The 27,119-nt window shown below is 42.3% G+C and overlaps 1 protein-coding gene across 2 annotated transcripts in view; it reads left to right on the plus strand.

Moving 5' to 3' along the window:
* The window catches only part of LOC124625787 (organic cation transporter protein), a 471,790-nt gene that overhangs the window by 412,098 nt on the left and 32,573 nt on the right, over positions 1-27,119 (plus strand). For both annotated transcript variants that reach the window (XM_047149232.1, XM_047149233.1), the window contains exons 5-6: positions 1,644-1,798; positions 24,853-25,021. In XM_047149232.1, the coding sequence (XP_047005188.1) occupies positions 1,644-1,798; positions 24,853-25,021 (324 nt within the window). The remainder of the gene's footprint in view (positions 1-1,643; positions 1,799-24,852; positions 25,022-27,119) is intronic.

Raw genomic sequence — 27,119 nt, forward strand, 5'->3', positions numbered from 1 at the left:
TTCATAGCGGACGGCCATTTACGTTCCCAACGATATTACCAGTTACACTTGCAGCGGACGCGGGATCATGGAGATCTGACCTTGTCGGATGAATCACGTTTCTTGTTCCACCAGCTCTATGGTCGTGTGCAGAAACTCCATCATCTAGAAAAACGGCTGCTCGGTAGATGCACCGCACCACGGACACAGGCCAATATTGGTGGTATCATGGTACGAGGTACATTCACCTGGGCTTCCGTGTGTGTGTGTGTGTGTGTGTGTGTGTGTGTGTGTGAGAGAGAGAGAGAGAGAGAGAGAGAGAGAGAGAGAGAGAGAGAGAGAGAGAGACTTGTTACGGACCACATGCGTCGCTTCATGCTTGATGTCCCACCTTACAGAGATGGTATCGTCCACAAGGATACCTATCCGAGTCACAACGCCAGAATCATGCTACTGTACTTTGAGGAGCATCCTGGGGGACTTGGGTTGATGTCTTGGCTACCAAATTTGCCTGACCTGCTCCGATGGGGCACATCTGGGACACCATCGGTCATCCACACACTACCCACAGACCATCGGCTCGGTGTTTACGAGAATTGCAAGACGTGTGTGGAGACATCTGGCGCTACATACCTCCGGAAAGCTACTGAGGGCTTGTCAAATTCACGCCGTGCAGAACGGCTACTGTATTGCATTGCAAAGGTGAACCAACATCTTACTAAGCACACTGGCATACTGTGTTCGCTTAACAGTGTATTAAAGGTGTATGTTGGGTCTGCGCTGTTGCTAGTTGTTCACTCCGAGGTAGTGTCCGTTGAAGACTATGCTATGTGGAAGTGTGCGTGGCATATGACTTTTGAGACATACTTAAGACGAGTGTGTGTCCACATCCATTTGCGTACACAAAAACGAGATGGAGCTTGAAGCTAAATGTTATAAGTTGCTCCTCCTTTTATTGAAGCTAACTGCCATATTTCGGCTGTCTGAACTTTAATAGGCAGCCGGACTCAATGTACGACACCTTCTAGGGACACGCGCCAGTTCCATCCTGTAGCAGTCCCCGCACCCCACATCTCTGTTACCAAACGCCTCGGTCTCGCCGCTCTTGCTCATCCTCTTCTATTCCTCTTCTCTCCATTGTTCGGAATGGTGCAGACTTTTATTGATCAGTACTTGGTCGGCGGCAAACTTATGTTATTGCTGTAGCTAGTCTATTGGGTTATTTTGACTTGCTTTTACAAAATGTACTGTAGAACATTAGTATATGTATGTTCATAAACATGAATACTCATACAATGCTTCAAGAACCATGTGTTCAGTACTAGTGAGAGAGATTTTTCGATTCGCATTGGATTTGTAAACTTATATTCATAATGTGCCCACTTTGTAATATACCATTGTAATGTTACCGGACCAGAATTAACCTAAATCAGGAAAAATAATCGATGTAGACTGTCCGAGCACCAGGAGATGAATCACCAGGCCTCAAACGCATCGTGCATTGAAATAAAATCACGATTGTCAGTGGAGACTGTAGTGGTTTATTTCCTCACTAACTTTTTAATGTACGGCTGTGGCCAAATACCGCAGTGGCAGATTCGACCTGACCGGTACAGGGTCGACGTGTAGAAGGTGACGGGGCGGTGACCGGCGGCCATTTGCAGGGCGGGCCGCAAGACGAGCCTGACGCTGTCCTTCCTGATCTACATCGTGGTGGGCCCGCTGTCCGGGCTGCTCGCCTACTACTGGGTGTTCGTGGCGGCGCGCCTGCTCATCGGCATGGCGGGCGCCGGCTGCTTCAACTGCGGCTTCACCCTGCGTGAGTAGCGCCAGCCCGAGTGCCGCAAACTGCACGCTCTGCCTACCTTGGCTGACTTGCATCAACAAGGGAATGTTGTTCTACAACAGTAGTCCACGACATGAGGGTAAATTAACACCCCCCCCCCCCCCCCCCCCGCCCAAACGGGTAAAATGAAATTTTCTGGGGGGTAAAAGCAAAAGGGTTCAATTGTGCTTTGGTCACAAAGCTAAATTATTCTTAAAACATGATTAGTGTTATTTCTATTTCATAAGACTGTATTACTGATTATGTAACTTAGTAATAATTTTTTAATGCTAGCATTAACATCTGACACAATGTGAGGAGGTTAAAACATCAAAGAGATTTTTTTTATCATCTTCTTTATTGTGATTTTTCGCCTCATACAGAGGTGGGCTGGCACCGGATAAATCTACTCCGCTCTTCAGCCACAAGCATTACAATAAAAGAGACAATGAAGACAGAAAGTAACACAGGGGTGGTTAAAAACAGTAGACACAAAAATTAAAAACACGAAGCCGTTCACACTTGATGAAAAACACAAAAAAACTGTCAGCACTGCGCACAAACACTGACGACCGGGACGATACAAGTGAACGAAGGAGCGTGGCAGCGAAAAACACTAAACCACAAACACGACGGCACACACACGAGAAACTGATCGCGACGATCTCTGGGGCCCGAACGTCCACTCGAAATGTGCGAGTCCGGGGACTTGCCGAGAGGGGAAGAGGGTGGTGGGGGATGGAGAGGGGAGAAGAGAGATGCCAATGGCAGAGGAGGTGGTGGAAGGAATGAAGGTATGGGGGTAGGAGAAGCCTGGGGGAGGAGGGGGGAGAAAGGGAGGAGGGAGGGAAGGGGGAGGAGGAGGGAGGGAAGGGGGGGAGGAGGGAGGGAAGGGGGAGGAGGGGTGAGAAAGGGGGGGAAGGGGGAGGAGGGGGGGAGAAAGGGAGGGAAGGGGGAGGAGGGGGGAGAAAGGGAGGAGGGAGGCAAGGGGGAGAGAAGGGAGAGAGGGTGCCCACAGGAAAAAACAAGGGAAGAGGGAGGGAGGATCAAAGTTGGTAGGAGGGGTAGATGGAGGGGAGGAGGGCATCATTAGGGAGGGGGAGCTGGTGGAAGCCACCTTGGGAGAGGGTAAGGAGGGCGGAGAGATGGAGAGCAGGTGGGACGTGGAAATACAGGCGCGGCATTGGACGGGGGCGGGAGAGGAGGGGAGAGACCAGCAGGTGAGGAGGATCTAGTTTACGGGAGGTATACAGGATCCGTACCCATTGGAGGAAAAGGAGGAGGTGGGGGAACGAAATAAGGTCGTACAGGATCTGCGTGGGGGAGGGGAGACGGATGTGATAGGCGAGGCGGAGAGCATGGCGTTCTAGGATTTGAAGGGATTTGTAAAAGGTAGGACGAGCGGAGATCCAGGCAGGGTGGGCATAGCAGAGGATAGGGTGGATGAGGGATTTATAGGTGTGGAGGATGGTGGAGGGGTCCAGACTCCAAATACAGCCAGAAAGGAGCTCGAGGAGACGGAGTCGGGAGCGAGTCTCGGCTCGGATTGTCCAGAGGTGGGGGGTCCGGGAGAGGCGACAGTCGAGGGTGACGCCAAGGTACTTAAGGGTGCGGGTGAGGGCGATAGGACGGCCATAGACGGTGATACAGAAGTCGAGGAGGCGGAAGGAAGGGATGGTTTTGCCTATAATGATCGCCTGGGTTTTGGAAGGATTTACCTTAAGCAACCACTGGTTGCACCAAGTGGTGAATCGGTCAAGATGGGACTGGAGAAGGTGTTGGGAACACTGCAGGGTGGGGGCGAGGGCAAGGAAGGCGGTGTCATAGGCGTACTGGAGAAGGTGGATGGGGGGTGAAGGCGGCGGCAAGTCCGCTGTATAGAAAAGGTACAGAAGAGGGGAGAGGACGAAAGCTCGGGGCACACTGGCGGAGGGGAAGAAAATGTAGGAATCCGTGTTATGGATGGTGACGTAGGAAGGACAGTGGGAAAGAAAGGACCCGATCAGACGGATGTAGTTAATGGGAAGTGCGAAGGTTTGGAGCTTGAAGAGGAGACCGGAATGCCATACGCGGTCATAGGCACGTTAGAGGTCCAGGGAGAGGAAGATGGTGGAGCGACGGGAATTAAGCTGTTCGGAAAGGAGATGAGTGAGGTGAAGAAGGAGGTCGTCGGAAGAGAAGGACGGCCGAAAGCCACACTGGGTGACGGGAAGGAGGCGGTGCTGGCGGAGATGCTGGTGGATGCGTCGGGTGAGGATAGATTCCAGGACCTTCCTGAAGATGGAGGTAAGGCTGATGGGACGGTAGGAGGAGACGGCAGATGGCAGTTTACCGGGCTTAAGGAACATCAGGATTCGGGAGGTTTTCCACAGGTTGGGGTAGTAGCCAGTAGACAGGACTACATTGTACAGCCTGGCCAGGGCGGAGAGGAAAGAGGCAGGAGCTTCACGGAGGTGGCGACAGGTGACACGATCGTGACTGGGAGCGGTGTTGCGTTTCATGCGTAGTGTAGCGATGAGATCCTGTGTAGTGATGGGGGCATTGAGTTCTGTGTGTGCAATGTTGTCCAAGTACTGGAAACCAGGGGTGAGGGGAGGGACAGAGGGGTCAGTTCGATCGCGGACATCCGGGACAAGGGACAAGGGAGTAATCGAACTGGGGATCGTCGGGGATGGAAAATACATCGGAGAGGTAGGAGGCAAAGTGATTGACCTTACTAAGGTTGTCCGGGAAGGGTTGATTATCATGAAGGAGAGGGTAGTAGGGGGGGGGGGGGGGGGTTAGATCTGGTAAGGCGGCGGTAGGCTGACAAGTACTTCGAAGAGTTGATAGCAAGGATAGCATTTAAACGGGTGCATGTCTGTCGCGGGTCCCGGCATTTCTTAGCCACGAGCAAGTTTCTGATGCGTCGTTGTTGTTGTAGTTGCCGGTGGCGTCGTAGTGTGTCCGGGTCACGCGTGCGGAGGAAGGCTTGTTGGAGACGGCGGATTTATGGAGGAGGAGGACGGCCTGTGGGGGTAAAGTAGGACAGTGGGGGTGGATGGCGACGGAAGGGACGTGGGCCTCCACGGCCTCAGACAAGGTCTGTTGGAGAAAGGAGGCGGCACGGGTAATATCATCAGGGTGGCGGTAGGTGAGGGGGTGGTTGTCGACCTGGGTAGAGAGGGTACCCCGGTAGGCATGCCAGTCGGCACGGTGGTAGTCACGGATGCATTTCACGAAGACGCTCTCCGCTCCAGCTTATATACTGCGCTGATAGTACTGCTGCGCATGCATTGCAGTCGTGCAGACAGAAGGGCCAAACCGCCCGGCGACAGCGCCCTCGCTGGTGGAACTGCAGTACTCAGCTGCTGTCGGTATTGTCGCTCGCGGCAGCTATCGAAGTCTTCTGGCGTCTTCGTCTCGAGCCAATTTCTGAGATGATGGGATTCCACGCGTTATTCGATTGGTAACCACTGTCACGGGGCATTAGATTTCCCACAATGCATATTTCAACGGATTCTTTGATAATGGAGTCCCAAAAAGTTGTTGCTGTGGCCACAATCGAAGGTTTGTCGTTCTCCATTGAATGTCCTTTAGAAATAAAATGTTCCGCAACTGCGGACTTACTGGGTTGCAGTAGGCGAGTGCAACGTTGATGTTATGTACAACGGTCTTCTACTGTATGCGTTATCTGTCATATATAGGCCATACCACATTGACACAGAATTTTGTAATTCCCGCCTTCTGCAGTAACAAATCGTCCTTCACCGATCCCAGCAAATCCGAAATGTTAGAAAGCGGACTAAAAACCACTCTCACATAAATATTATTAAGAATCCTCGCCATCTTGAATTTGTTCAAGCGAAGACGCCAGAAGACTTAGATAGCTGCGGCCAGCAACAATACCGACGGCAGCTGAGTACTGCAGTTCCACCAGCGAGGGCGCTGCCGCTGGGTGGTGTGGCCCTTCTGTCTCCGTGACTGCAACGTGTGCGCGGCAGTAGCATCAGCACACTGTGTAAGCTGGAGTAGAGAGCGTCTTCGTCAGTCCTCGTTCGGCTCACCTGAAGATGGCTGGCAGTTGCCCAGCCGAAATATCGGGCAATGAAGTTTATGACGACCAGCTGAAAGCCCGAAATCTCTTTGAACAGTTGATTCGCCGGGAAAATTTCAAATGTTACAGGTTAAAACTTCAGGACCAAATGTACGACCATCTGCTTCCTCAAGTTCCATCCACTTCACACACACTCTGTACCCTATAGCAGGCGTTTATGATAGTAAAATTCAGACATACACGTCATTAAATGCTTTGGCCGAAATGTTGATAGTTCCCGCAGTAGACAAACTTCTTCGTTTCTCACCTTGTAATAAATAAACGAAATAATGGACAGCAGCACACAATGTAACTGTATAATGGCTGCTACATTATTGTAGAGCTTACACAGTATTATTATTATTATTATTATTATTATTTATGGCAGTGGTCGTGCTCAAAGCAGCGGCAGCCTAAAGTCCTCCAGTTTCTGCCAGTTCAGAAGTAAAGAATCAAATGTTCTAAACTGAAGTCCACTACACCACATTTTAACTTTTTTAATTTTAAATGGAGGATCAGGGTGTGGATGACGCAAGTGTCATCGTGTACAAGATTGGTGGTGAGAGAGAGAGAGAGAGAGAGAGAGAGAGAGAGAGAGAGAGAGAGAGAGAGCGACCATGTTTTGTGACGACTATCTGTTCTCAATCTGGATAATTGGCTTTGTTTTCTGAGGAGAATTTGCAGGTAGCACTAACTCCTTATTTCATGGTTTAATAAAACACCTAAAAAAGCTAAATATCATTTGTCTTTCATCATTTTAAAAACAAATACGTTGAAAGCTTTTTTTCATTCTACAGTTTAGTTAGGCGCTAATGTTGTTGATTGAGGTGGGGGACGGCAGCGAGAGATATACCAGCTAATAGGTGACGGTACTCAAAATGGGATGCACTTCTCAAAAGTTTTTGAGAAACTGAGGTTCAAAGTTTTGCTTGTGTATTATGCCATACGAGGCAGTCGGCTAAGGTGGCAGACTAGTAGTCTGTCCCCATATTACGTTCCAGGCACGCGATATACTAACCTACCACAAAGCATTTCTAGCATTAAAAGCAATGATGATTCTTCAGAAGGCAAGGATAATATAAATGATAATCATTGTGGTACATCAGTATCGAGTTATAATAAAGATGTAATAAGGAATCGTGGTAAAAGAATTACTTATATACAGTGTCCGGAAATGGACACTGTGTGTGTTGTGTGTGTGTGCGCACACACACACACACACACACACACACACACACACACACACACACACACACACACACACACACACACACTCACACTCACACTTAAAAGGTCTCCCTGTCGGGAACTGGTTCAGCATAAAAACGCTTTTCAGATGCTCCCAGAGTTAAAAACCCAGGGGGTAAGTCCGGTGACGTAACAGGCCCTGTTACAGGGCCTACAAATCCTATCAAACATCCGGGGAAGATGTTGGTGAGATGTCGACGAGCTGTAATGCGAAAGCAGGGTGATACACGGGCATGCAGAAACCGCATAACCTAGCGTATTGCCAAAGACACATTCTCGAGCAACCCAGGCAGAGCATTCCACAGGAAGTCTAGGTATGGTGCTCTATCAAGGCATTCGGAATAATAACCAGTCCAAATAAGGGTTCGCCAAGAGTCCCTGCCCACACATCGATGCTGAACCAATGCTGATGAGGTGCCTCAACCAGTCTCCGAGGATTCTCTGTAGCCCACTGATGTCGAGTATATAGATTGATGATGCCATTTCTGGTAAAGAGGAATGACAACAGAAATCTGGTAATTCTGATGGCCTGGTGCAAAAAAATCGATAACATTGTTATGATAGAGGGAAATCTGCTGCTAATAATCTCTGCATTCATTGCAGTTAATATGGGCAGTAGCGATTGTCATGCAGGATACACACAGTCATACTTTGGTTTACACCGTGTTGGTAGGCCACTTGGCTGGAGCTTGTACTAGGGTTCATCTAAACATCCTGTACAACCGTCCTCAATATCTGGTGTACGCACAGCCCCTACCTCCCTGCAGCTTTGTCTGTCTGAAAGGACACATTATCTCACAAATGACCAAAAAGGTTTTAAAGAGTTGTGTGATGTGGTTGGTGTCTGTGAGGTTACTTGTTTTGGTACAACTGCGCTGCCTCTCGACTGTACCCATCTGCTTGGCCGCACACAAACTCCATCTCTGTTTGTTTCCCACATGAATATCGGACCATTCTGCTGCTTACAGTACGCAGCGTCAGCCCCTCTGCCTGTAACACACAAGGAACACAGGGCATGTGGTCAGAGGAACTTCCATTTGTCAGCGCCATCTACTGTGGCAACGATGCGTTTCTGGACTCAATGTCATAGGACCTTTTCCCCCTCCATTTCCACCCGGCTATCTGTCGCTGTAGTTTGTCGGTTTTATTAATGTTCACGCTGTATACGCTGATGCGCGTGTCACAGTGAAGTCATATTGGGCTGTACTAGCTTTGAATTTACTATTCCTAAACTATTAGTAAACGCCTAAAATTGTCACCCTGCCTTAGTCACAGGTTACATATCTTAATGCTTTCAGGGACAACAGAAACTTGATTTTCAGCACTTCGTATAATTAGTGGTCTGACTCCATAGCTTGAGTGGTCAGCTTAGATGGCTCCCATGTGGGGGACGTGAGTTCTATTTCTGGTACCGCCAAGAATTTTTCCTTGGTGGGATGACTGGTACGAGGTGCACTCAGCATCGTGATAACTGAGAAGCTACTTGAATGAGAAACATCGACTCTGGCAAAACGACAGATATAGCAGTGTGCTGACCACACGCTCCTCCACAGATAGTGTGCGTGACGCTGCAAGGCACAGAATGGTATTGCGCACAGTAAACATTTTTCAGGCCTTCAGGACCAAATTTAAAATGCTCTCTTAATCTGCTCATTAAAAAATTTTACCTTGTTTTAAGAGTTTAACATAATAAGTCAGTTACTAAAGATAGAGACTGTCAGTGTGTAACCTCCCCCTCACTTACCGACCTTAATGACAGTGAAAAATTAAACCGCGTGTACCTAATGGAAATTTGGGAAAAGCAATCGTCACCGAAGTTAATCCGTCAGTAAAGAGGGAGGAAAGGGCTACATCTAAATGAAAGGAAAAATGCAAATCAAACTGGTGGAAATTAATTTTGAAAAGGGGTAAAGTTAATAAAGAAAGTAAATGTGTGGCCATTACATTAACAATTAACTAGCGGTAATTACATATTTGAGATTTGGGGAAAATTACAGTCGCCAGTCCTGTGGACAATTACTATAGTAACTGAAAAAGAAAGGTTATTGCACATACAATTAGCACTAGAAGTGTGGCAACTGAAGGTTGACACGTGTAGTGTGAAAACTGAAAGTTTGGCAGAAGTAATAAATTTCGCTACACTCTGACTTAATTTAGCAAAAGAATTAATAAAACCGGATAGTTGAAAGTTAATTTAGTGACTGAAGTTAATAGTGAGCTTTCTTTCTGAAGCTCATCGAAATTCAGTAAAATAAGGTTAGTCTTGGACTACCTCAACAATCATTTCAAAAGCTACTTGAATCTACGCAATTTAGAAATAAGAGATTTAACTTTGAACTTGAATTAAATGATTCTGAACAATTAACAATAGTAAAATTTAGTACGTACCAAGCTGAGCTGTAGTCACAGGTAAGCTAAAATATGGTAACAAAACTCACACTCTTAATTTGTGCTTCTGTAATATAAATACCTTAACTGAACTTTGAAATTAAAGCAGTGAAATGGAATGATATTACTTTAATGCTGGCGTCTGAATTTCAACGACACTCGGGTTCATTTCAGAAAAGGAAGGGGCCCTGCTTGGTAATGCAATTGGGACAATGAGCAACAAAGGTTCATGCTAAGTTGCTGTAATTTTGTGATGCAACAATTTTAAAAGCTGAGGTCTGCCATACAGTTCTAAAACTTTACGTGCTTCCAGTCTTCCTTGTTGGTTGATTGAAGGTTTGAAGTCTTCGATCGAGGAGGTGGCGACAGTCACTCTTGTCGGCCAGCCTTCTTCTCGACACGGTCACCAGGTGAAACGGGCCCTTGATGTGCGCCAGCTAATGCTTCCCGTCCGCGACACCGTGTCAGAAACTATCATAGCAAGTCGAGTGCAATTACATGCTGCCAAACCCAGAAAGCACGGCAACTCGCGGGAGCATCACTCAACACACCTGCTCCACCGCCCTACCCCAGCCAGACTCTGCTCTGCCCGCGCTCCACGCGGCAGAGTTAACACTACCAAAGATCCTACACACTTTGGTTCTCCACACGACCTATCGATGTATTCGTTCGATAGCATAGTTTTCCCTAGGCCAGACCCAGCGTATAAATACAAATAATATTCACGAAACAAACCAATTATACATCGACATAAATGCATATATATACAAATAGTAAAACAATTACAATATACAAAGACACAGAAACGTCATACCTTCAGGTAACAAAATAAGGAAAAAAATTTATAGTACAATAGATGGAAATAGGAGGGTATGCATTTCCGGCGTTACAAGTTTCATAGTTTTGAGACTGGATTAATAAAAAATGAAGAAATGTTAGGAAGATGTTTCCGTGACTTGGGTATTGAAATTGTTGGTGTAGTTGTACTGTATGTCGACACTGTTTCCCTTGTCTGCCTTTACTTCTATTGCGTTGTGTATTACTAGTTTATTATTTGTATTTTTCAGTTAATATGAGTATTGCAACAACCTGCATTATGGCTCAAAGTACAGTTATCCAAGATGGCGGCGATGACATCATCAACTGATGTTAGTTGATCACGCCATCCAAGATGGCGGCCGTGACGTCAGATGATGATGCAAGTACCATTACCCAAGATGGCTGGGAAAGTGTCAGGCCCCCAATGGTGGGAAGTTAAAATTCCATCAAGCCAATGCAACCTCTTCTAACCTAAGAAAAGGCTGGGAAGATAGGTCACTTGTGCAACCTCCACTAACCTAACCCAGCTCCACCCCCAGAAAAAATGGCAGGAAGTTCAAATTCCAACAGGATAATGCATCACACCATGGTTATCTCTACTAACCTAAAAAAAATAGCGGGAAGATAGGAAATCTCCAATAACCTAAGTCACCCGTCTGCCACCTCCTCCTAGGGATTCGCTGGAAAAGGACTCGTCCAGTGCTGGGCTGCTGGAGAGAGGAAGAAGTGTACTTCATTTATTTTGGAACAATTTATTTACGGATGGAGTATATTTACTACACTGATACAAAACACACGCTCTGACATGATTGGGATCACGCTACAAAGCCCACAGATCTGTAAACTACTCCTGAATAACACTTTGCAGACACGCAAACAACTCCTAATGTAGCTAAATAATTTCAGTACAGACATGCAAACTCCTCCTAAATAATGAAGTACACAAATGTGCAGACATGAAATCAACTCGTACACTATCCAAATAACGCGTAGTGAAACCCACAGACCCGCTCGCAAAATAATGCAACAAACACGCAAACAACGTAGACACACACAGCCCGCCACCCCCTGTCCACTAGACTGCGTAGGAGTCTACCGATAGCCCTGCAAACTGACATGGTCATCAGCTGTCAAACCACACACAGGTGCCCGTTCGGGTCCCACACGCATGAGGCAGCAACATCCCTTTCGTGCTTGGTGCCTGAGAAATCCCTCTTGAAATACTTCATCACCTAGGCATCGTTGATGACGCGACCGGACGGGAGTGAAGACTTACTTACAAACTGCAGACACTCCAAGGTGGGCTGCACACACATGTGTTTTCCTCTGCTGGTGTGAACCCTCCCTCTACCTGCAGTCTGGCAAAGAGCTTATTGCCGAGCGACGCTGCAGAAATCTGTTCCAGAATAGCACAAGCTGCTTTCTCCCTGGCGATTCTAACGGATCGTGCGAGATGTGTGGCTGATGCATTGCTGCGAGTAGCTACATACCATCACAAGTGCATCTAACAATGTTCTCAATGTCATATTTAAGCCACATGGCTATTTAAAATAATAACCAAGTCGAACTCTAGTAAATTGCATAGTGTCCCAAAAATACTTAACGTGTGCTTTTGTAAGAGTTTTCGTGATGTCTCAGCTTGTATGCATGGAAATTCTTGCCCTAACAAAACCTGTCTACGAAAATAGTGCAGAATAACATCGAATGCACTCTTCCCAGCAGTCCTAATGTGATACTCCGTCCATCAAGTGTTACCCTTCCAGCTTCCAACACACACAAACGTTCCCACCGTTATGTAGACACTCCTACATCTCAGCACAAAGAATGTGTTGTGAATGAATCATGCATTATGACTGGCTCTTTCCAGATTTACCTGCTGAGTTACTGATGTTGCTGGTATCGAAGCACCATCCATCTTTTCTTTCTGCAGACGAGACTTTCAACAGTAAAATTATTTTGCACAGTTCGCTAAATTGCATTGACAGTTAAACCCACAAAGTTGTCTACAGATCATGAAATAAATGAGTCTCACAAGAATATTGGAAGCCAGGAACATACTTACCAGCATAATACAATTAAATATTATAATTGCTGCAACAGTCTGACACCAATCAATGTACAGGTAATGTCTCCTCATGACGGCTGTGCTTCTGGAACGAATCTCAGTATCTATAGCGCACATAATTTTCCACGTAAAAAATCTCTCTTGTACCCTCATGGTTATCAATGTGCTGCATCGGTAAGTCCCTCATAATAGGACACACAGTCCTCTTCTCTAGTCATGCCACAACATAAACCACAGTAACTTTACAATGCAATATATACACATTTTACACAAACAGTGCAGTTACCTTTTATATCTGTACAGCACCTGAAAAAATTATGGTATGCCTCCACTCACACCAGCTATATGTCATGATTCTCCTCAGTCCTAGGAAAGCACTGTCCGCCTTTTCTTTCTTTCTACAGACGTGACTTTCAGTAGCAAAAAACTATTTTACACAGGACACCATATTGCACCAGCAAGTAAACTCTGCAAAGTGCCCATAACTATTGTCAAATACTGAAAGACCCTTACTCAATTACACTGCTCTCGTACTGAGGACAGGAGATTGAATATTAGAGCATGAAACTGATCTCCAGCCCAGCAATATATCACCACATACCTTGTCGATGTAGTAAACATACAATTCATATCCTTCGCCATACTAAATCATCCCTTTTACATCAGAAAGCTGTCAGTGGATCGAAGTCACTCTGAGCTGTTGTGCAAAGACTGGCTTGTTTCACCCATGGGTACAAACACATTACTGTTTCTGGTCCGGACCTGCTTGGTTGCTTGGTTGCTTGCTTGCTTGCTTGCTTTTCTATACCAATCTCCAGACTCTGGGATTAGAAGAACATATGTATTTTCGCATGGTTTGCCGTAATATTATACCATTTTGGCAGTGCTTCTCAATATCAAGGACACAGCAGTAGCCTACTGATCACTCATGCAGCATAATCCTGAAGATGTACATTGGTAATTATTTCTCTACAAACCCAAAACTTTAGCACTTATCTCATCTTTGAAGACCTTTACACGAGAACTCAAAACAAATAGAGGAAAATGATATTTCCACTCACAAATACCGATGTCCATAATGTAACAGACTCAAAATCATCCCTATAATTTACAAGTCGACTAAGGTCTTTCTTATTTCTAGAGAACAAGCAAATGTCTCTTTCATCTGCTAGATGCACACACCACAATCAATATTCTGTCAACTAAATAAAGGCACAAAATGTGCCGAAGCAGTCAACCAAACAATTTATATAAGAGGGACTAATGATCCAGCACAAACACACCTCCGTATTCAATCTTCTCAAATTTCTACGCAATCACGAAAGCTGCCCAACACATACTAAGTATTAGTTCACTATTCAGTAGTCTAGAGGATGGCAAATTTGACTCGGATACATTCCTGCATTCCAACAGGCCTCTCCATTCTGACAGCTCCTACCACACGTGTCACCGGCACTGCAGGCCAAGCATGCGTAGGTAGAATCAATCATCCTAAGAAATCGGTCACATATGTATTTTATCCCCGTACTTACAACTAAATGTTACGATTGCAGTCTCAGTTGAATGTGATTCGACAATGAGCAAAGTATCAGAAATAAACCCTGTTGATGGCTGTGGCTCTGGAAATAGAAATCGGTACCATTCTTATGACTTGACATACTCTTCCCTTTGCAGTCATAGCACTTGACGTCAAATCCATACCTTCCTTATGAATGGACATAGTCATTCCCTTTTTCACATGTCTGAACACGCACATACTTTATAAACCTGATGCTCAAGGCAAACATATCGCACATTCCCTACTACTACTACTACTACTACTACAAAGTATACTACTTTGTCAATAACTGATCACTGGCGATACAAAATAATACTGACTGAAAATCAACTATGAGTGGACCTGTCTCATAAGTTTTTCTTGCGGGTGCTACCACAATGTCTTAGAATGAGAGGTTTAATCATCTTACAAACTCCCAGATGTTAAAAAACCTAATCCCAACAACTACTGTATGTAACTGTCACAAGTGGTCTTGGTTCTACAGATGCACACAGGCATCCATGTTAAAAGCTATACTGGCTTTATAAATTGAAGTATGGCATTACCTCTGAATGAATTGGTTTTTCCAGACAAATACAGAGACGGTGATCATCAGAGTGTACAGTATCAGTCGTCGATGGTACAACCTCATAATAAAATTACCACATTTTGAAAGCAATTCGACTAAGGAGCGTGGTATGAAACCGGTATTTGCAACTCCTTCAAGGCACCACTGCTCGATATTTCTCCAATATTTGTAACGCATTCTGTCTTGATGCAATGTCCGAGAGTCGGTGATAAATCTACTAGGCTATAGGCAATGGTTGATTGAGAAGGATCACAAACAGTAGTAGATGGTGAGATGATTGAGGCCATAAGAAATGTACACTAGCTTTCCAGATCTCTAGTGAATCATATTTCTGGCACTTTCATATCTTGAAACGAGTCACCTTTCTCAAATCTGTCTGCTACAGTAAAATTACCGTTTCATTCTAGGTAGCCCCCTATGCATCCTGCAAATGCCTCCTCAGACTCTACTCTACCATCCCTGCACCTTTGCACACGTGATCATTCCAGTGTAAGTCAGAACTAAGTAGGGGTCTGAGGAAACTATATCTACCACCACCTGAAATCCATGCACAAACAGGTGAAGCTGAGTTACTGTGACATAACTGTGTTTTGACCATTCGACGAAAACGGAGCCTGCTCCTGCAAAACACTCTAGTATAAAACACAGTAAGGGAGGTTGTGGATTTTGCTACTGCATTGTCATGCTTCTCCAAACTACATACAAATACTACAGATCCATGTCCGTTCACATTTACCTCCCCAACATGCTATCTTCATTATTCTGTACCATCCATCAGAGAAAAATTATGACCTATAAAAGCTCAACTAATTTCATCTGACAGGTAACTGATTTTTACCGCATCTTCCTCCTCCCATATATTGAAAATAAATACCGCATGCATGCAGGTATTGAGCACATGTGATGAACCTATGTAATATACAGGTATTGATCAACTACACAGACCAGTTTAAAGTTTGATTATCTGTACTGTAGGAAGATGACCATATCCCACAGACCTACTGTCTCATTGTTTGAAACATTATTTTTTTCTGCTTTAATATGCTTTGTACACTGTCAGACATTTTGTTTTTCTGCCACAACGTTGAGGTCTTCATCAGGTTCTAAACTGTCATTAAGATGCTCTGATCTGCTGCCTCCCGCAGACAAAAAGGACATCACCCCAAAGTACTGTTATCGAAGACGTCCCACTGTGACGCGGTTGACGTCATTCAAGATGACTGCCATGATGTCAGCTGATGACATGAGTACCACTACCCAAGGTGATTGGAAAGTGCCACACACACACACACACACCCCGCCAAGCCCTCCACGGTGGGAAGTTTGAATTTTGGAGGGAAGATAGGTCAATTGGGCCACCTCTAAACATCGCACAGTGTAAACCATATTATTATTGCTGTTACCATAATACACCACACACACTGGATGATTTTAAATAAGTCATTTACAACATAAGGAAATTGCAAGAGTTTTATGGCATTGGTGTGGGGTTCCAAACTATGTTTAAACTCATCTGTCATAGTGACAGAATAGCTGATGGCTCAGCATTCCATTCAGACTGATTCCTCATACTGCAGTCATGTACACGATCACTGTTTCGGTGCTATCCACCCGAGAAGGTGCTGTCCATCCACCAAAACTCAGTCTCCAACTCAAACAAGCAATATCAGTCTGTGGTAACTAACAGCGTGCCAGTGCATGGATGGGATGGAAAAGACACCATCGATGAACTCTAATAATAAGCATCACAATTGGTAGTGTGAACAATTTTAGCAATTTTACAGTAATTTCAACACTGACCAATGATGTGGCAGCATGTTTCCCTATTTCAGTATCGGTATCTAATTAGTGGGCATCATTGTGAACATGGATAGATGACTGTGCTGTATGTCCATTCATTGTTAATTCTCAAACACATACACAATCAAAGTATATCAGACAGCGCCCTACATATTTCTAACACCTCGAGCATAGTGCGTAATTTACGATCTATCTCTGTGTATGAGAGTCACAGAGCATTCTCACAGTCTTAGGGTAAAATTAGAGAGTGAAAGACCCTCATCACACTGGCATTGACCAACCCACCCTGCAGCACCATTACCGAATTAATCTGCAACCGACCAGAAGTAGACTGCTACACTCCATGTCTTGTGGATGAGTGGAGCTTTCAGAGTCCTCATCCTTCAAAGTGCACAAGATTTCTCAAGATGTGCCCATGTCGAGGCGTTTAGTGCTCCTTATCGATGTGTAGTAACAGAGTTCAAAGTGTCGTGATGTAATAGCAGATGGTTAAGAAGAACAAGAAATGAATAATTTTTATGCACAATGGAGCCCCAGACGGATGGAGTTAGATGCATTTTTACATAAATCAACGAAGCTACCAACTCTAAAGTATTGTTCTAGAGTCTAGGATTCATACCTGGAAGGTATTGGTAAGAGAGAACATAAACACATGCACTCCTAAGGCTATAACATTCTGCACTTAAAATGGACTATAATGCTAGACCGCTTGCATTTACAATGTATCAGTTGTATGGAATGTAGTGCTGTTAATATTCCAATGAAATAAATGTATTTCAAGTGCAGGACATACATCTTTTTTCCTGGGTTCTCAACAATAAACTACATTATCGAACCGTAAAACAAAAACTACATCCATAAAACATTGGCTCTGTGTAATACGAGTACAATATAGTTTCCTGCAGATGTATAGCACCAGCTGTTCACATCTGATCACGGTTCAGAAATTACACTATGCCTGCATCAGCGCTATATAGTAACAGCGAATACCTGTTACAAGGAAACAGATAAAGGCATAGCAGCGGCGTCTGACATGCGAAAATTAAGTCATTCCATCACTAACTCTGTAAACAGCACACCTGTCGGGCAAAAGTGTGCAGAGGGATTGCACTGCCTCACAAGCACCTATCACTAACTTAGTTATGACACTGAAGTCTCGATTTTACACCAAAGATGCGACAGGGAGGATGGAGTACATTGCATAAATCAAAGTTCATTTAGAGGAATGTGTCACGTTTCATCACACGAGATGGAAGTCCTCTGATGACCAACAGGTTTATCACTAATGACCAAAAGTAGACAGTGCTTTAAACCACATACAGAACACGTGGCTGTAAGCGAGTAGAACGCTCGCTATGTCAGGCGACTGATGCATCCTGACAGAACAGTGGAAAAATTGACCTGCAGCAACTTCTCTCTCTCTAGAATGCATCATCAGTCAACCATTAAATCATACCTCATTATAGCTCCATCTCAATCAATCACCCCATCCACTATCTGTTATACTTTAACGCAGATGCAAGTAAGTTTAGAGACAGATGGTTCTCTGTCTTCCTAAAAAGTGTCAAATACAGTAGTCAACTCGTGTGTATCACTGGTACCTCAATAGACATGCAATATAATGTTGCCTCAAGGGAGAAAAATAGACTGCTTCCCTGATTCCCTTCGCTTCAATGTCGACATTTTCTCAGATTCCTCTTGCTGCTGCATACTTGTTCCTATGTACAAAAATTGTTCAGCGTGAACCAGAAGATACACAAGTACTTCCTCAATTTCCCCACATTTCAGTGTATATTTGGTCAATTTATAGCTATTCACCTGTCATTTTTTGCAATTCAATTGATTTTTCTATGTCGGTTCTATCCACGCGATCATGACATAACCTCTTGTTCTGTGTTCTAAAATTGCTTGTAAATGTCGCACAAATGCCAACACCTAAGCCAATTGCACTGATCAGAATGTGTTATATAGCACTGTACTTGTGTCCAGTCGCCTCCACATTTGTAGAGCTTTTTCTCCGTTTCCTGTATGTTTGTGTTTCCACAGGATCAGTCTCTGATTGCAGTGGTCGCTGCAGTGGAAAATGAAGTAAGATCGGAATTTAGCATCCCATTGACAATGACATAATTAGAGAGAGCAAAAGCTTAGATTGATGGATGCAAGATGGAGAAATAGGTCATGTTCTTTTCAAAAGAATCATCCTGGATTTGTCTTAAGCAATTTAAGAAAACCATGAAAGACTTAAATCTGGATGAACAGACGGGAATTGGAACTGCAGCTCTCTTACTTTGAGTCCAGTTGTGATGTGCCCCTTACCTGTTGCTGATGTCGCACTTGGTCTTACATATCTTGGAGTCTGGTAACTTGATCTACTGAAAGATATTCTGGAAACTGTTACTGTGCAGGGTAGTTGCAAATGATGTAGACCACACAATAGATGAATTTTAAGTGATTCATCCCACTTTATTTGCACTGTAATGCTGCTGATGACTATTTCAAGTTTTACAGATTGCAGTTTACACAGTCAAGGAGACACACATCTCTTCCTTTGTAAACATGCCCAGAAGAAAACTCAACTAGCCATTAATCAGACCATTTGTTGAACTTCACAATGCCATACAGTATAGTGACAGGAATGTGAAAGTAGCAGTGCACAGTAATTAACTTATAGTAATATAGTAGTACATAGTTTTTGTGGATCGTAAGCATTTTCAGATTAAGTATTTACTGGCTCATAAGACCCTAAGACATTATGTGGTTTCCACTGAAACTAGCCATTGACAACATTATAGTGCAAATAAAGTGGGATGAACCACTTTTGAAATTCATATATTGTGTGGCCTACATCATGTTTACGTAAATAGTTGTTGCTCTTATGATGTTGGGGTGCAAACTTAAAACTGCATAGATTTTTAGCATTCACTTCCTTACCATGGACATTTTTATACTGACACTGATATGTTAGCATCAGATCAGGTAAGTGCAGATTTTCACATGAACTGACATAACGATATTATCTGTGTGTTGACCAGTCACAGACTAACCATTTTGGGGGAGAGATTGTAACGATTCATGTTGAATGTTACTTAAGTTTCTTCTGCCTCATCCATTGATGAAGGAATGGGAAATTTCCAGGCTTCACAAAATTTTATTCACATTAATTGACATGCCAACTGCACACTCATCATGTAAACAAAACACGGACAGACTTCACTGATCTCTTTGAGTTCCAAAAGTAACTTCAAAAACTGACTGACAAAACAACAACTCAACAACTAACTCAAAGCCTCTCTGCATCGCCTTATATAGAATTTTAACAATAGCTTCCAAAATAAAGCATTATAAATTTTGTACAGTTTTGATGTTACAAATAAAATTTACAAAATGTAAAGAAACTGATGTTGCAGGCGAATAAGGTATAAAATACAATATTGAATGACAATCTTATATAGTAGTATCTTTAGTTTTCCATAGGAAAATCATTCTGAACATTATTTCATATGTTGGTTAATTTCAGATAACTAGAATATGTTCTTGAAAAGTTGGAAATAGCTGCTTTCAAATGAGTGGTACTGGGACCTCCTATGCTTCCCATTAGCTTAAAACATTTTCTAATTATTTTATGTTGTTGTAACTTCAATTAGCTGTACCTTTTAATTACTCAGTCTTCCAGTAAAGCCACTTGGATCATTGCAATCAGGAAGATGAATATAAATAACTGAACTGTAAATTTAAAGGGAATTTATTATAAATAACGATTTGACACGTCAGTACGTATTACATGTTACATGTGCAGCTGCATTAGATATAGAACAAAAGAGTGAAAAATTTTACTTATTTGTGGGAGCAGAAAATATAACAAATGAAGCAAGTTTCCAAACTTAACACATTTCAGTCTATTACCACTATGCCACCTCACTTAGTCTCTGCATCAAACTGTCATTGTGTGATGATACTATAGCTATGGAGTGCCCCTGCATTGTTTGAAACACACAAAACCCTTAGGCATATCCACCCCTTAGTGATGAGGGCAAACACAATTCTAGTAATGTACCACCAGGCTAGACAGTGTAAGTTCCTCAACCACCACAGGTCTGGTGGTGGTGGTGGTGGTGGTGGTCTATTTCCATTGGCTTCTGAGCCTTCAACACCTGGTTCAGTAGTTGAAATGGTGAATGCTATGTTTGGAAACAGATGCAACCATTCAGCTTCAGTAATTGAGAGAGTATGTGTTGTCATTAGTTGCATAGTTTTTGAAGGACTATCATCTCCATCTCCTCTGATCCATTCTGATTAGATTGCATATGGTCTGCTCCAGTAATTGACACATTACTCATATTGAGCTTTCCATACTCAGACCAACTCACTTGTAAATGCTGTTTTTTGGTCCCAGTAACATTGCCAGTGATTTTTCACATTGTGAGCAGTCTTGTTCTTCATATATAGATCCTGAATATTCTAGTCTTGCATCTCATCTCAGTTAACTATGGCTAACATGGTGTAAGGAGGGAGGAGATGCCCGCCATTGTGCAGACTGTCAGAGTTCTGCTAGTAAATGTACTTTAAAATCTACACTGCCCTCAGACTCATAAAGGAGATGAGCAGCAATTACCTGCTTTAATGTGTCCCATGCAGCCCTCTTTACAAACTCAATATGCTCTTAAGGTCTTATACCTCCTAGTGATCCACTGTGGGATGAGACTCCTATGAAAATCGAAGAAGTGGCATTACAATGGCTGTATGTAAGTGAACACACTATCCAATTGGAAATCAGTTTTAAAACTAGCAATCTCAGATCACCATGCAGTACAGCTTAAATTGGAACGCCATGAGGCCCCCACTGTCACCACAAAGCAACAGTTTGTAACTAAAAGAATAATGTATAATGACAACATAAATAGACTGAACTGGATGCTAGCACAAATAAAATGGTTTGAAAATAATAGTTTTTCATATGATAACTTTGCTGCTGACTTCTATTACTGCTTTGATACCACATGCCCAGTTGTAATCACAAAAATGAAACAAACAAAAAATATAAACAAAAATATTTGGGTAAATAGTAATGTCACTGAAGCGAGGGAAAAATTAAAACTACTCCACAGTGCAATGGTGAATAATAGAGATATTCCTGAGCTAAAGGAAGCCTTCAAAATATATCAAGCACACTATAAGGACTTACTTACACAGACCGGGAGCAACTATGTTGCAAATAAGCTTCATAACTCACTCAACGTAACTACTGGCATCTGGACAGCCATAAACAGTTTTAGAACTGGCAATGACAAATCCTGTATGGACTTTACTATTAACCACAATGGCATGCTCATAAAAGACCAACTGGAAATTGCAAATATTTTTAATGAATATTTTTCTTCTGTAGGGGAAGCCATAAATGATAAACATAAAAACATGCACTACAGTTTTAAAGGTAATACATGTGACCATAGTATATATCTAGCCCCCACAAACTGTGCAGAAATAATGGGCATCATTAGCTCTCTAAAACCCTCTAATTCAGCGGGGCATGATGGCCTAAATACTAATGTTTTAAAAGCCTGTAGCCAAAATGTCTCTGTACCTCTGTCTGCAGCAGTCAACAATATAATAGAATCATGCACCTTTCCAGACAGACTAAAAATAGCACAGGTAACACCCATTTTTAAGAAAGGTGACAACAACAAAATAGAAAACTACAGACCAGTCTCAATCCTTCCTGTCTTTTCCAAAATAGTTGAGAAAGTTATATACAACAGGATTACAAACTTTCTTAACAAACACAACGTGATGTTCGAAAATCAAAATGGATTCGTAAAAGGTAAATCAACTAGCACTGCAGCTGCTCAATTAATTGAAGAGGTGTTAGGGAGTATCGAAAGCAAGGAACATGTGGCAGGTGTATACCTAGACCTGGAAAAAGCCTTTGATTGTGTGAACGTTGACATCCTATTAGACAAGCTATGGAGCATGGGCATTAGAGGCGCTGCTTATGACCTAATAAAGTGTTATATGAGCAATAGAAAACAGTTTGTTCTACTTAAAACGGAAAGTGGTGTCTACAAATCAAAGATCACTTGCATAAAATATGGGGTGCCCCAGGGCTCGGTGTTGGGCCCCCTTCTGTTCTTGATCTATGTAAATCATATCAAATACTGTACTATAAATTCCAAAATTGTTCTGTATGCCAATGGCACATCCATTGTGTGTAAAAAGGAATCATGTAATGAACTAGAGGCCGAGTGTAATAATGTGACAAAATAAATTGTTCAGTTTTTTAATGAAAGCCACTTAAATGTAAGCACCAGTAAAACATGTTTGATGGAGTTTAACAAAAGTAGTTTGAATAATTAAATTGAATTATACATGGACAACGAATTGGTAAAGAAAGAGTCTAGTGTAAAATTCCTTGGCGTAACAATCCAAAGCAACCTGAAATGGGACACACATATTGACTCTCTAGCAACTAAGTTGTCAAAAAATATATTTGCAATCAGTACTATTAGCAAGTTCTGTAGAGACACCGTAGTCCTAAAGACTGCATACCATGCTCTTTTCTCCTCTCAATTGAACTATGGTATTGAAATTTTGGGGGCAACAACCAAAGCTAATCTAGATGAGCTACTCATTCTTCAAAAAAGGGGTGTGAGAATAATCTGTGGAGCAAAATATAGGGAATCTTGTCGCAACTTGTTTCCAAAAACAGAGGTGTGAACTGTTATAAACACATACATTCTAAAAGCCATATTGCTTGTGAAAAGACTGCACCCAAACACTTATTCAGATTTCCACCAGTACAATACTAGAAATAAAGAAAGATTTTACATTGGCAGCCACAGAACAGCACTTTACGAAAAGGGGCCTCAGTATGCAGGTATAAAATTAGCTAATGTACTGCCTAGAGGAGTCATGGCTCTTCCTACAATTAAACTGAAACATCAGCTTAAGAAATTTTTAGTAAAACACCCTTTCTACACATTAGAAGAGTACCATACTTATATGAAGAACAACAAATGCTCTGTGAAATTATGTGAATAGAAATAAGTAAATACCTTATTGTAATTTTGTTGTAAATTAATGACGTATTCAGAAGAATGTGTCTTGTGTATTGTACAAATAACTTTAATCATTACTGTTTCTTTGTACATGTGCAATGTACCATTCGATGTTGAATAAAGCTATTATTATTATTATTATTAAATTTTAGCAATGCAATTCTGTTGGTTATTGATGTTTCAGTGTTAAAATATCCACTCATCCATGCTGCACTTCTCCATTCGGAATGTTAATATTTAGCTCTTCCAGTGTCCTCACACTATTATCCCTCTATAATCCTCTGTAGAACTTTGCTACATGCTCTAATGTGCATTGAGAGTGGATAAAACAATTGAGTTTAATAATGCTGCACTCCTAATTGTCATACTGAAATGTCCATCATCACGCTGCAGTCTGGAACCGCAAGACCGCTACGGTCGCAGGTTCGAATCCTGCCTCGGGCATGGATGTTTGTGTTGTCCTTAGGTTAGTTAGGTTTAACTAGTTCTAAGTTCTAGGGGACTAATGACCTCAGCAGTTGAGTCCCATAGTGCTCAGAGCCATTTGTCCATCATCATATGAATAAAGTAAGATAATATAATGAGATTCCACTGTCACAGTAATCTGTGAACATAGCTGACAAACTTTGTGACCGCATTTTTGTCATTCATTAGGATAACTCTCAATATGGGATTTGTGTGCCCAGTGGTTATCTTGCCCACTGGTGTGTGCTGAGAAACTGTGCCTAGCTTAGTACAGGCTCCAGTAGACATGACACGTCTGCAGCCTTTTATGGAATGTCACTGTTCGTGTCCTCTCACAAGGGAGTAACCTTGAGCATTTTGGCAAGGAAACCACACCAGCTGGCCACTATTCAATTCAGTTCAATTCAATTTATTAGCATCCTTGTAGTATAACATCAAAATGACATAGGACTAGCCAATAAACATTACAATTTAAAAGACATGTACATGAAAATTTATAATTGACTTTACCTGTCACTTAGACATTACAATTTTAATAGAACTATTAGAACATTAACATAAAAATACACAAGTAGGGTAACAACACACAATAAAAAGCTAGTGATTCTCACATCAAAGATTATTTCCATTCTTACATTAACACTGTTTCACACTTTCATAGAAACAGCAAGTATTTAAATGTGAGCAATTACACATATTTATTATATCATGGAAATATTAACTGCACTTTTATTGTCAATGATTCATAAACTCTTCAATACTGTAAAAACTATTGCTCAATAACATGTTTTTTAATTCTCTTTTAAATATGTGCAGTTTTGGCATTATTTTTAGTTCTTTGGGGAGAGCACTGTAGAGGATTTTGGGTTGGTATAGTACACTTTTATGATACATAGGTGTTTTATGAATTTCTCTGTGGAAATCATTCATGCATTTATGCATTTGTCACATGTACATGTTTCACTTCAACCAACCAGAGTAGATCCCATGTGCCACTTCTGGTGTTGCAGTGACAGAAGTCTGCCACCCAACTTACCGCACACTGCTGAGCTTGCTCTACAATATGTCGTACCCACTGGGGCAGCTTACACTACCTGTCATTGCGTACTATCTGCGTGATTGGCAGAAACTGCAGCTAGCCATATCGATACCTGCCGTGCTGCTCATTTTCAACATCTGGTGAGTAATATTTCCTACTTCAAACATGCAATGTTTTTTAATGTTTCCCATACAACTGAACGTTGTTATATTTCATTTACAACTAGACAAATTAATTATTTTTCACAGACATACTGGTATTATTATCAGTTACAATAATGATAAAATAACAAGGGGAAAGACACATTATCATTTCAAAGAAAGACTGAAATGAAGGTGATTTTGTGTAAGTAGTTTATCCCTTAACATTCAGAAAGCACATCTTATTCAATTCTGTAAATTGGATAATATAAATTTTGTATACACACATAGATGAGAATTTTACTGAAGGAAATAGGTTGTTAAAAATGGGTAAACAATAGATTTAGTGACAAATTCTCTTACTCTTTTTAGATGTTTGTACCACATGTTAAAATATTCTTGTTATTTTATATTTTGGAAAGAAGGTTTTCATTTCACAAAAGAAGTGTGTCATAAGAATATTATGTGGGGCTTATCCATCCTAATAATGCAGAAATATTTTTAACTTATTGATTGATGGATTGATTGATTGATTACTTAATTGTATCAAGAGACAAATACACTGAAAAACTTTAAAATTATAAGGAGATGCCAGCTGCTGTGAATCAGTATGTTGGAAGAGCTCCCAAGAGTCTTGTACCTGTGATACATGTATCAGAGGTATCTTAAATACCATCCTGTTCCGTGGATCCGGTCTCCTATGCAGAAAGTACAGGATTTGTCATTACTCAATAACTTGACTGGGAGTGGTGTGTCAATGGTAGGTCCAGGTGTCCTGTATATGGTGGATGGGAACCAGGGAGGACTCTGGGCATTGTACCAATCTCCTTAATCAACAAGTCTAAGGTGCTAACAAAGAGATAGAGGGGCTGGCCAGTACTTACCTCAGCTCAGTACAGCCGATAGATACACATAAAACTGAACTGAAAATTTACATTCCTAGCTTTCGGAACTTTGTTCCTTCATCAGGGAGGAGAGAGGGGAAAAAAGGGAAGAAGGGAAAGTGGATTCAGTTACTCACAACCCAGGTTATGAAGCAACAGGGAAAGGTAAACAGGGAGGGTAGCAAGGATGGAGGCATGGTTGTCAGAGGGAAGCCAAAGATATTCTACTGTTAGTACTGTGCCAGCTTCAAACCAAAGAGGATGCATACAGAAGTAAAGAGGTATATAGTATAAAGATAAACACAACTATGTAGGATGAAAAGATGCGTGAATGGCTAAAGAGGAAAGGGAAAGAGGAGAAGACTGAATGGGAGTGAGGTTGTTTAATGTAGGTTCATCCCGCCATCCCCCTGGACTGAACCTACGTTAAACAACCTCACTCCCATTCACTCTTCAGTCTTCTCCTCTTTCCCTTTCCTCTTTAGCCATTCACGCATCTTTTCATCCTACATAGTTGTGTTTATCTTTATACTATATACCTCTTTACTTCTGTATGCATCCTCTTTGGTTTGAAGCTGGCACAGTACTAACAGTAGAATATCTTTGGCTTCCCTCTGACAACCATGCCTCCATCCTTGCTACCCTCCCTGTTTACCTTTCCCTGTTGCTTCATAACCTGGGTTGTGAGTAACTGAATCCACTTTCCCTTCTGCCCTTTTTTTCCCCTCTCTCCTCCCTGATGAAGGAACAAAGTTCCGAAAGCTAGGAATGTAAATTTTCAGTTCTGTTTTATGTGTATCTATCGACTGTACTGAGCTGAGGTAAGTACTGGCCAGCCCCTCTATCTCTTTGTTAGTATTTGTTTCACATCTTATATGAGATTTTCCATTAATCATTTAAGTCTAAGGTGCTGTCTTTCATGGAAACTGAAACTGAGCCAGCAGGAATCACTTCACTTGTTTTGAGGAAACCTGTTTTGTCTGGTGTCAGGACGCAGCAGATGCAAAAGGGTAGTGGTCTATTAACCATCAGCAGTTCAAGTCTCTCAACAACTACCACTCAGTTAGTCTGATGAATGTACTTCATAAACTGCTCTAGAGGATGATTAGCTTCAGATTATGTTGGGTACCCAAATCTCGGGGCCTTTTGCCCCTGTATCAGTGTGGCTTCTGGGCAGGATGATCTCAAACTGACCATTTACTCAGGTTGGAAAC

This window comes from Schistocerca americana, chromosome 8, assembly GCF_021461395.2.
Source record: "Schistocerca americana isolate TAMUIC-IGC-003095 chromosome 8, iqSchAmer2.1, whole genome shotgun sequence".
NCBI classification, from domain to species: Eukaryota; Metazoa; Arthropoda; class Insecta; order Orthoptera; family Acrididae; genus Schistocerca; species Schistocerca americana.